The sequence below is a fragment of the Spinacia oleracea genome, chromosome 6 (genome assembly GCF_020520425.1).
Source record: "Spinacia oleracea cultivar Varoflay chromosome 6, BTI_SOV_V1, whole genome shotgun sequence".
NCBI classification, from domain to species: Eukaryota; Viridiplantae; Streptophyta; class Magnoliopsida; order Caryophyllales; family Amaranthaceae; genus Spinacia; species Spinacia oleracea.
The window spans coordinates 53810524-53822673 of record NC_079492.1 but is presented as its reverse complement, the minus strand read 5'-3'; the positions used below and the strand labels follow the sequence as shown (position 1 = coordinate 53822673).

Sequence of the window (12150 nt, the reverse complement as noted above, 5' to 3'; positions counted from 1 at the left end):
TATTAACAATAAAAACATCAATTGTTGTCCAATCTCAAACAAAAAAACACCTTAGAGCTTGCAACAACGAGCAAGCCCAAAACAAACAAAAACCACAAAAATAACATGTCTTAGAAGATGTCTGATTGGTATATTCGGATATTACTATCACTCCTGACGGTTTAAATTTCCCTAGATTGGTGCATAAAAATAGTCACTGAAAAGTCAAACCAAAAGTCTAACAAAACGGAAAAACAGCAGCAAGACAGCAGCATACAGCAGCAGCTTACAACAACAACAGCAGCAGCAAGACAGCAGCATACAGCAGCAGCTTACAGCAGCAGCTTACAGCAACAACAGCAGCAGCTTACAGCAGCTTACAGCAACAGTAGCAGCAGCAACAACTTACAGCAGTTACAGCAACAGCAATAGCAACAGCGACAGCAACAGAAACAACAGTTACAGCAACAGCAACAGCACTTACAGCAACAGCAACAGCAGCAGCACTTACAGCAATAGCAACAGCAACAGCACTTACAGCAACAGCAGTTTACAGCGTAACAACAAAAGCAAATCAACGTAACAGCAGCAACAGTTCAGCGTAACACCTCACCATGCTCTTCGTCCACATCCTCATCCTCAACCTCATCCTCATCCCCATCCCCATCCCCATCCCCTTCCGCATACAACTGCCATTATAGAATTATAATGTAATATATATTAATAATTAAAAAAAATTAAGAAAAAACTAAATATACTACTAGCATATAATGGTTTTAATTAACAAATTACCTCATCCATATCAAAACCCAAACGATCAAATATTTTTCCCATGAACCCTTTCATAAGTTCCATATTTTTTTTCATCACTTTCAACTCTTTAGTAAGTGCTTCATTTTTCTCATTGGCCTCCTTTGCCTCAATCTTTGCCTCATTAGCTTCTTTTCGCAGTTTTTCTCCTTCACTGAATGACCCATATAATGATGTAATAGAGGGGCTTACTCCCTTGCCACGATCACGACCGCGTTTACCAATGGGTTTAACTTTTGCATAGATTTCTTCATCTGTCATCTTTATTTCTCCCGCCTCACGTTGCGCTAAAAGCTCTTTCATTTTTGACTGCGCAAAAAAAATCGTTAAACATTACTAAAAGATTGAGAAACACATAACCACTACACATTGTTTCATAGAAGCCTTTATTTTTCAAGTTCTAACATTGGCTTATGTAACTAACAGAAGTGTTGATGGGAAAATTAAAATGCATTAACAATTAGCAATTAGTATATATATCAAGCATTCATTTCTTACCATTGTTTCTTTTGCCACTTCAGTAACCGGTGTCTTATCATTTTTTGAATGAGTTTCTTCGTACAATTTTAGCATGGTCGGCATTACTTTGTCACGTTCGAACTAGTTTTACAAACGAAAAATAGATTAGCAAATTGATATTTTACTCTTTTTTTATTAATACAAAAATCATAGCAAGCAGAGAGTATTACCATGTCTTCAACTTTTTGAGCAAAACTCTTTGTACCAGAAGTGTGTCCGGCATCTTGATAAGATCGATTTTTGGTATTTCTTGTACTTTTACCCTATATTATGTAAATATAATTGGAAAATGAGAAGTAGAAAGATCGGGGAGGGATATACGGAAAAAGATTAATATTATACGTAATTACCTTAAACTCGTCTGATCCAAAGTACTCAACAAGCCATTCCCAGTCATCTTTGTCAACATTTGGTGGCCTATTTTCTTCTTTAAGCCTCTCCTCGTCTGTGCTCTCAATATCATAATAATCAGCTTTCAGTCTTGCACGATAATTCCTGTATTTTTTATTCAAAGACCCCATGATGTATGTTTTCCTTTCTTTTTTTATTTTTTCACGTTCCCCTTCATCTTGATCATCCTCAAGTCCAATATCGAATTTTTCCTTGCAAACAAAAGTACAACTCTTAGTAAAAACAAATACGGCACGAAAAGTATATGAAAAATATTTATTACTAAACAAGAAAAACTTATACCAGAACAAGATCCCACATCTTCTCCTTATTCTCTTCTGGAATTTCTGAAAATACTTTCAACTTTTGAAGTGGGGCATTAAGAGGATCTCTAACAAGGGAGCCACAATAACTTGCAAGACAAGCTCTATTCACACCAATAGGTTGGCCTTTTATGTTGAAATCCACTTTTTTCTTCTCACCGGGTCTCATTCTTGCCATTTGAAGATTTCTTGTAGGGCCTCTAGGAGTGACGGTCTTGTATGTTTTCTTCTTTTTCTTGTTTGCTGTAATACATGTATATATAGTTTAAACCTGACTCAATACCATTGCAAATAAGAAAGAATATTAAATTAGAGAGTATAAAATAAGTCATACCAGAATTATCCTCTCCCCCCTCCTTGTCAGCAAGTGTCTCCTCGTCATGATTTCTCAACGTGTTTGAAATGATATTATTTTCTTGATTTTCTAAACCATAGTTTCTTGTCTCGTCTAGATCCTTACCGCCTTCTTGATCTTCTAAAGCATTATTATCATTGTTCTCAACAAGTTGCCTCTCATCATGCTCTAAATCAACTGTATTTTCATGTTAAGTATCAGAATATGTAGATTTAATACATGTTATGAAATAAAATATTTTACCTGATAGGTGGGGGTGGGGTAGGGGGAATGTGCTGCAATTATTAATATAATGCTTATTTACCAAATAAAAAGAATAACTTATACCTCTATGGAGATTATTGCTTTGCCTATCCTTTAACGTCTTTTGTCGTTGAAGGTCTAGCAAACGTGAATTAAAGATTCGTCAATTTCTAATAAATGTGTACTTTAATCATATACGAAATAACATTCAAACTCTACTGAGCAAATAAATAAACCTTCTTGTAAAGTTGAGAGGGTTTCTTTAATTGTTCCCACTTCTTTTGTTCCATGTGCTGCTTGTTTTTCCTTGTTCGGTCTTGATCTTAATAACTTGGCAACTGACATCGGTGCAATAAATTTGTTTTTTTTCCCTCCTCCTTTGATCTCATTATTTTTAACCTGAAAAAAAAATCAAATAAAAAGTAAGTTGGTTCATCATCCGAGGTTCATCCTCTGATCTTAATTTGTGATGATGTTTGAATAGCTCTTTCACTCTTTGTAGTACTGCAGTCTATGGCTTGTAATGCTTGTACCACATTGTATAAAAATAAAAGTGATGTCAATTATAATATAAAAATGCACTGCGTTAAATAACCAGATTTTCCAGGAAAAAGAAAGATGATGAGGCGCGTGCAATTATGTAGAATTCCTACTTATTCCTAGGTATAGTTGTCTCTCACTAACTGCACCAGGCCACAATTCCCTAATTGTAACAGGGTCCTTAAGCAATGAGGTTAATGTTACAACTAATGACAGAAAATAATAGCATAGAAGAATTAAGAATATTGAATGGATACTATTCTGGCTAAAATTCAAGTTTATTTGACAGCATACTTATTCAGTTACCAAAAAGCCACTGAAGATTTTCTTATACCAATGTGGCAAAGTCCCATCTTTTTTAGTATAATTTGGTAATTCGGCTACTTTCATCAAATACACAACTTTACTTCATTTTACTGGTTAATGGGAGTCACAACACAATAAGACAATTAACAAGAGACTTGACCCAACAGCTGAAAGTGCTTGGAAGTTTTTTCTTAATCAACTCGGCAAAGACCTATTTGGTTCGCGTTAAACAACTATGCGGTCATTGAGCAGAGAACCACTATCTGTTGTAGAAAAGGCCCCAATACCTTAAAGTTATAAGAAAAGCAATTGGTGAGAGATTACATCTGTTTTGAACATGACAGCAATCACAAGTTCAGATGCTATTTTCAGGACAAACTACTATAAGTTGACCAACAAGCAGCCGGAGAAACTTGATCAATCATAAAGCCTCAAACAATTTCATGCAGCAGGAAACAAAAAGGAAAAAATAGCTTCATAGAATTAGCAACCTGAACAACATCATCTCTTCCAGGTTCAACAATAACTTCTGGATGGTTTTCAAATCTGTAATCATAGCAAAACAAGTTTATGTTCAACTTGCTGCAATAGACCACAGTTAATCTTACCACACCACAGCTTGCTGAAACTGAACAAGGCAAGTTGTTCAGTTTGCAACAAAGAATCTGGAATTGCTACGCAAACCGACTCAATCAGTCTTATGATTATTTGCCATGTCAGTGTTTAGAAAAACTGACTACTTATGAGCTTTGATGATAATTTCAATTTTGATATTTTTACATTATTGTGCATGTTGACACTGACTTCTTATGAGTGACTCTGACCTGTTGTTTCCCTCCTAGTAATCTGAATGTTGATTTGTTCTCTCTTTCACTTTGAACTTTAAGGCTATACCAACTTAAGAAAAGGGAGTGAACTATCAGATCTTAATTCTAAAAGTCTCTTGCTAAACTGTCATGGGTCTGACATTGTGTGGAAGACTTTTACTAGCTCTCAGTTGAGATAATATTGCTGGTCCAATGTTCAGTTGAACATTACAGAAATGAACAGAATACTGCAAGTTAGGGGCTGATGGGTCTGAACTCTAAAGACAGAGGTTGCAAGGCTTGACAGGTCAGAAATGGCCCAGAACATGATAAGAGAATTCAGTTGAATTTCCTCTTATATTCCCTGGTGTATGTTGAAGTCTTTTATTCTGCTTTAGCTCTTCCTCCCGAAATTCTGTTCTTAAATTCGGTTGAGCATGATTTGTGGTGTGGCCTGCGAGTCTGAGTAGACACTGAGCTGGATTCAGAGGCAAATTTTTTATGTTTAATTTGGATTTTCATCCTTTAGCAACTTCCAAACTGTATTCTAGCTACTGTGATCAAGTATATGAGGTAAATAGTGCAGAATTGGAATTTCTGAGCTTCTGACAGTTGCTCATAACTAAGAGCTGCAAGTTTAGGATAAATTTAGTGAACCTTGTCTAGTAATATAAATTTAAAGACTAAAAGAAATGATGGCAATGAGTGCTTGAGTTAACAAGTTGCAGAAACTTAATGGCATTGTTGTGCACTACTAATAAACCGATAATGATGGAAATATGAAAACAGATCCTTCGATATTTATCACATGAACTTGGAGATTGACAACATGGAGTCCTCAGTTCTTCTAAAAGCTCGTCAGATGGACGAATGAAAATTTTAGGAACAATTTACAAACCTGAAGCTACTACCCCTTTCACTCCCATCTTTGTATCATCAAAAGCCTTTAGCTCTTTTATGCAATCATCTTTCAGCTATAAAGATTAGATGAATGAAATAATTTTGTCAAAATAAGTGTATCAGTTCACAGGGAAGGGTAAGTGAATTAGGTAATTAAACTGAACATACTAAAAATCATTTAGACTCCCGGTTTGCTTATATCTCCTGGTTTACTTATTTTGGTAGTTAAGACGCATGCCCCGTTTTTCCCCCCAGTTCAATATTCTAATTTCTAAAAACAAAATTAGGGCAACAAACAGAAATGAGAAGATCAGGAACATCAACACAACAGCTTGTGCAGGGTTCTGCAAGTCCAACATAAACCTCCTTTTACTCAACTGAACAAGAGGCATCCCATTAGACCAAGACAAACCAACTTAGAACAGGAAAACAACACTAAACTTCGAGGCGCATGTAACAGAAGCAAGCAAGCAATAGAAAACTAACAGTCAACTTCCCAAAGCCAAACTCACACTCAGCTTTCCAAAACCAAACTAACAGTCAGCTTCCCAAAACCAAAAACCAAACTAACAGTCAACTTCCAGGCGCATAAAACATAAGCAAGCAATAGCACTCAAGATAATTCTAGGCTAGAAATATAAAATAAACATCAACAACTGAGAAGAAAGAAATATAATAGCATTCGACAGGAGACTACAGGCAAGTTATAACCAAAAGAGTAGATGGAGAGAAAGAAAGCATCAAATAAAGAAAATACAAAAAAATAAAGACAAAAGAAGGAGAGGAACATAATGGATGGACAGTGAACAAGATGAAACACGGAAGTAGAACGTACCTTTTTATTTGTAGTCATAATTTGAGTTTGATCCTCACGCTCATCTTCCTCATCCTCGTCAGGCACATAGTCACCATCTTTCTCAATTGTAAAATTACATTTTTGTCGTCTTTTCTGAGGTTTTGAGCTATCCACCAAACTTGTCACACAAGCAGCAATGCGCTTTATACCTAAAGTTTGCATTTTCAGCTTGTTAGATTTAATATGCCTGAGTCTTTGTTGTTCATAATCATTTGGAGTCGTATCATCATGATTAGAAGGCGTCTTCCCTCCAAATCTGGACATTTTAGTGCTAAGAGAAAAAAAAGATGTTGTTAGAATGAATACAATTATTATACATCAAATTTAAAATAAAATCATAACATTGTGTCTGCATTAATGAAAATGTAGGCAGAAGACTGCATCTTATCAAACACGTGAAGAATTTTATTATGGTGGCAAGAGAAGTTGGCAAACAAATTCATCAAACAATCTAATCAGTCACTCTTAACGTAAACGGCGTGGTAAAAGGCAAGACAAAAGAGCAATTTACTAACACAAATATATTCAATGTAGAAAGCTTAAATTGAAACACAATTGAAGTTCATAATTTATAACATAACAATGAAAATGAGTAATAGGAAAATATTTATCGAGCATATAATCAGCTTCGTTCTATTCATTTAGCTCCGGGACATCATAGGAGTTTCTTGGTGTAGTCTTAACTACAACCTTCCAATTGGGCTTCACAACATCATCGACATAAAACACTTGTTGAGCTTGAGAAGCTAAAATGTAAGGATCATTAGCCAACACTTTTGAGGTATTGACGCTTACAAACTCAAAAGAATCTGTAATGATCCCTTGGCCTTGGGTATGAACATCCCACCAATCGCATTTGAACAAAATGACCCGATTTCCTCCAATATATTGAACTTCTATGATTTCTTGCAAAAGGCCGTAATATTCTAGATTTGAAGCTCCACTTTCTCCCTTCACAACAACGCCGCTATTTTGTGTTTCTCTCTCCCTTTCACTATCCTTAGTGCGATACATCGACCCATTAACCATGTATCCATTGACAGACACCACCGCACGATCTGGACCTTGTGCTAATGATATTAAATTATTGGTAGCACTTGGATGTTTTCTCTTAGACAATGTTGTGACCTATAAATAAACAAAATATAGGTTTTAGAGGATTGCTACAATTATAAAAAGAAACTATTAAAAAAGGATTTCGTTATTTTAAAATTCTTACTTGATCTCTAAACCATTGAATGAATTTTCTTTTACGTGAAGAAACCATCCCCGTGGCATTTGTCGCATCGCGATTGTACTCACTATGATAATATTTCGAAAAAGTTATACAATTTTACCATAAAACGGAGAGTATATAGAATGGAACACAAACTACAAACTTACTCGATGAATGGTTGCACTTCTTCACAATTGTTCAACACATAATAGTGAATTTCTTCCCATTCCTTTGTACTAAGTAAACGAGGATTTTCCTTCCCAAATGCTCTACCTCTTATCCCGAATATAGGAAGGCAGTCAGTTGAACTAATATCATCATCACCATCATCATCATAAATTCTATCTTGCTTGTTGAATTTTGTTTCTACATCATCCATATATCTTGAACAAAATGTCAAGCACTCCTCTAAAAGATAACCTTCTTCCATTGATCCCTCCGGGTGACCTTTATTGCGTACATACCCTTTTAGTTTGCTAAGATATCTGTTAAGTACGTAGAAACACTAGTAAGTATTTTACTATTATCAACCAAAAAAAAGAAATACCAAATAACATAACTTCGCATACCTTTCAATAGGGTACATCCATCGATACTGAACTGGCCCGGCAATCAAAGCCTCACTTGCAAGGTGTACGGGTAAGTGCATCATAATCACAAAAAATGATGGTGGGAAAATTCGTTCCAACTCACAAAGGGTAACACCAATTTGCTCTTCGAGTTTCTCTAACTCGTCAATCTTCAATGCTTTAGAGCATAACTCTCTAAAAAATTCCCTCAACTTAATAAGTGGAGCGGACAATGATACGGGCAAGTCACGTATGGCAAGAGGCAATAGATGCTCCAAGATAACATGATAATCGTGACTTTTCAACCCAGAGAGTTTACGCTCTTTAAGTGAGGAATTTCGTGAAATATTCGAAGCATACCCATCCGGAAATTTCACACTAGTCAAAAAGTTACACAGATTCCTCTTTTGCTCCAAAGATAAGGTAAAAGGAGCTGGTGGGAACTCTTTTGGGATCTCTGTTGGATTATTAGGATCTCTTATAGGATGCAATGACTTTCTAATGTTCATTTCCTCCAAATCTAAACGTGCTTTCATATTATCCTTACTTTTCCATTCAATATCTAGCAATGTCCCAAGTAAAGTTTCACATACGTTTTTTTCAATGTGCATCACATCCAAATTATGGCGTATCAAAAGACTACTCCAATATGGCAATTCAAAGAAAATGCTTTTCTTTCGCCATAATTTTGTTGCCTTTTGCTTCTTCTTTGTGCGTCGCCTCTTTTTTGAAGTATGTTTTGAAGCAGCTTGTTCATCATTAACCTGTTGTAGCAGTTCCTCACCAAATAACTGCTTAGGTTTTGGTCTCAACTCTTGCTTCCCATCAAAAGTACTTCCATCATACCTCCACATATGACTCATAGGTAAAAATCTACGATGGCCCATATAACAATGTTTTCCCCCATTTGACAACCACCTAGAACAAGTATCACTGTTACAAGAAGGACAACCAACAGCTCCGCCAGTACTCCAACCAGATAGATCACCATATGCAGGATAATCACTTATAGAGTTATAGTCCACAGCAAAGAAGCAAACATTCTAAAATTCTCTTTTTTTGAGGCATCGTATGTTTCAACACCAACTTCCCAAAGCAACTTCAACTCCTCTATTAGAGGTTGTAAGTAAACATCAATTTTATCTTTGGGCCCCTTAGGACCTGGGATAAGCATAGAGAGAATGAAAGATTGTTGCTTCATGCAAAGCCATGGAGGCAAATTATACGGGATAAGAACTACCGGCCATGTATTGTGGGGAATATGTCCATTTCTAAAGGGGCTAAACCCATCACTTGCTAAACCGAGGCGAACATTTCGAGGCTCGGAGGCAAATGTTGGATATTGTTCATCAAACGATTTCCAAGCTTTGGAGTCCGCTAGATGTCTCATTACTCCATCAGGATCATCAACACGTTCATCTCTATGCCATCTCATACTTGCAGCGGTTTTGGTTGACATGAAAATTCTTTGAAGCCTAGGGATCAACGGAAAATAACGCATTGTCTTGCTAGGAATCTTCTTAGGCTTAGATTGTGAGGTAGAAGATTCGCTACTTGGTTCATTCTTTTTCCATCTAGAAGCATGACACTTTACACATTCATTTGCATCGGCATGCTCCTTCCAAAATAAGATGCAGTTATTAGGACATGCGTCAATCTTAATGGACTCAAGCGACAAGTTCTTTATGATCTTTTCAGCTTCATAATAAGATTCCGGCAAAGTGTTATCCTTAGGTAATGCTTCTTTGAATAGGTTAAGAACCATTTCCAAACTTTTGTCGGATATTCCAGTTAAGCACTTTATGTGAAATAACTTAACTAAGAAGGATAACTTAGAGAATTGCTTACACCCAGGATATAGCTCCAACTCAAGATCACCCATCAATTTGTAAAAAGCTTCTGCTGCATCTTTAGGATCTCCCCCTTCACTCACTTTATTTCTCTCTCCCTCAACATAATTTTCTATCGGTACTCCAAATGCCTCATGTAGCATATCTAACATTTCATCATGCTCATGCTCCTGGAATTCATTTGACTCGTTTATGATATTGTTATGAGTTGTCTGATCACTGATGCTTTCCCCATGCCGCAACCAGCGTGTATAACTCTTAACAATTCCAAATTTAAGCAAATCCAACTCTATTTCATCTCTACATTTTCTCCTTTCGTTGTTGCATTTCACACATGGACAAGGCACCACATCTTTGACATTTTTTTGTGAAAAAGCAAATTCTATAAATTGTTTCACACCAATCTTATACCTAGGGTCATTTTTTTTGCACTGCATCCACTCACGACTCTTTGACTCCATAATGTCCTATTTAATTATCATAGAATAAATAAAAAATAGGAAAAATAAGGTAATTATAGCTCATAAGTGGAAATCATATATACAACACACTACATGTGATCAACCAAGTAGCAATTTAAAATCAACCGAGAACCAAATATCATGAAAAAAAACATCTCAACAAACAACTAAGACATTATAAGCTTAGTTTGATAAATTAAAAAAACATCTTAGCAAGAATATCAACAACATACTAGATAATTCAACCTTATTATGCATCAAATCATAAACACCAGAAAATCTTCACTGATACAGTAATACCCAAAATCATCTGACTGATTATTATAGTATAGTTCTAAGTAAACTTTAGTTTTTTTTTTAAAAATCCAATGGGTATGTTTGAGTTCATTCCTGGTCACAGTTTCTAATTCCATTAACAAATTAACACATAGTCCAGTAAAATTAATTTCACAAATAATCAATTGCAAAAATTACAACTCGAATTCAAAGCATAATCAATTGCAATAATTCCAACTCGAATTCACAAATTAACACAAAGAATACGTAAAATTAATGGAAGATTACATCAATTGCATTAGTTCCAACTCGAATACACGAAAAAATAATGGATATTAACGCACTGCTAAGGAACCAGTCGATTTTAGTTCAAACTGGAATTCACGAAAAAATCATGGAAATTACTGCAATGCTATGGAACCAACTCGAATTCACGAAAAAAATAATGGAAATTACTGCACTGCTATGGAACCAACTCGAATTCACGAAAAAATAATGGAAATTACTGCAAATACCTGAATTCGTGCAAGCAAGTCGAATCCGTCACTCAGTTCCGAAGTCCACAAAATCGAGATGGAAGTTTTTAATCGTCAACAGTTATTCTCTCTAAGGAACCAGTCGATTTTGTTAGAGAAAAGAAAAAAAACCCTAATTGTAGTTTCTATATCCCACATATTGCGGGATTTTTTTTGGAGGGAACAATTGTTGAAAATTAAAAAATTCCAAATCGATTTTAAGAAATCCAGCAGAATAAGGAATTTGCTTAAAAAAAATAAAATAATATTCCAACAAGAACAACGAGAATCGCGGATGAACAAAAGAGGAAAGTTCAGTTCCAATCAAGAAGATGGACGAATTAAAGGTTTTGCGTCAAAATAAGAACATAGGCGAAAGGTTAATTTTTAAACGATTACAAAATAATCACAATACTTACTTTGTCCCATTGGTTAACTACACCCATTTGTAGCAGTGTAACCTGGGTTCGACACCTGCTGCGTATATTTTTTTTAAAAGAATTGGTGTTTATTTTTGTCAATTTAATTTTGTTATTTTTGTTGTCCTAGTCCTTTAATTTTGACCTTTAATGAAATTCTCATAGCCTAAACTTTACTTTTTGACTTTTAATGAAAGAGTTCAATATATATATATATATATTCATTTTCTTTTGGTTAGTTCTTCTTAATTATCTCATAAATATTTTAAAAACTTTAGACAATATTTGAGTTAAAGTTCATATATATTACAAAAGTTTCGGAAAATACTAAAATTTAATTTTTCGATTTTGATATTTTGTTAAAAAATTTTGGTGTTTGTTTTTGTCAATCTAATTTTGTTATTTTTGTTGTGCTAGTCCTTTACTTTTGACCTTTAATGAAAATTCTCATAGCCTAAACTTTACTTTTTGACTTTTAATGAAAGAGTTCTCTCATCGTGAAAATTTAAAGCAAGTCGAGTTGCCTCTCCGACCCAGGTTATATATATATATATATATATATATATATATATATATATATATATATATATATATATATATATATATATATATATATATATATATATATATATATATATATATTCCTTTTCTTTTGGTTAGTTCTTCTTATCTCATAAATATTTTAAAAACTTTAGAGAATATTTGAGTTAAAGTTCATATATATTACAAAATTTTCGTAAAATACTAAAATTTAATTTATCGATTTTGATATTTTTTGACATTTTATGCATAATAGCACATACATAAGTAGCACGAG

General features: G+C 34.6%; 3 protein-coding genes across 3 annotated transcripts; all 3 read right to left on the bottom strand.

Annotated features, from left to right (window-relative positions):
- Positions 1–310: 310 nt before the first annotated feature.
- LOC110778850 (uncharacterized) lies at positions 311–11214 on the bottom strand. The gene is made up of 11 exons (XM_056831487.1): positions 10915–11214; positions 6007–6298; positions 2856–3018; positions 2704–2757; positions 2356–2553; positions 2002–2264; positions 1659–1910; positions 1479–1571; positions 1288–1389; positions 772–1098; positions 311–668 (listed from the first exon to the last, which is right to left on the bottom strand). The coding sequence occupies exons 2-11, from the start codon at positions 6289–6291 to the stop codon at positions 576–578; spliced, it is 1830 nt and encodes a 609-aa protein (XP_056687465.1). The 5' UTR covers positions 6292–6298; positions 10915–11214; the 3' UTR covers positions 311–575.
- LOC130462695 (uncharacterized) lies at positions 6326–8506 on the bottom strand. The gene is made up of 4 exons (XM_056831488.1): positions 7813–8506; positions 7411–7728; positions 7247–7328; positions 6326–7155 (listed from the first exon to the last, which is right to left on the bottom strand). The coding sequence occupies exons 1-4, from the start codon at positions 8421–8423 to the stop codon at positions 6661–6663; spliced, it is 1506 nt and encodes a 501-aa protein (XP_056687466.1). The 5' UTR covers positions 8424–8506; the 3' UTR covers positions 6326–6660.
- On the bottom strand, positions 8819–10123 carry LOC110781136 (uncharacterized). Its single transcript, XM_021985373.2, has one exon. It carries the CDS (start codon positions 10121–10123, stop codon positions 8819–8821), a length of 1305 nt encoding a protein of 434 aa, XP_021841065.2.
- Positions 11215–12150: the final 936 nt, after the last annotated feature.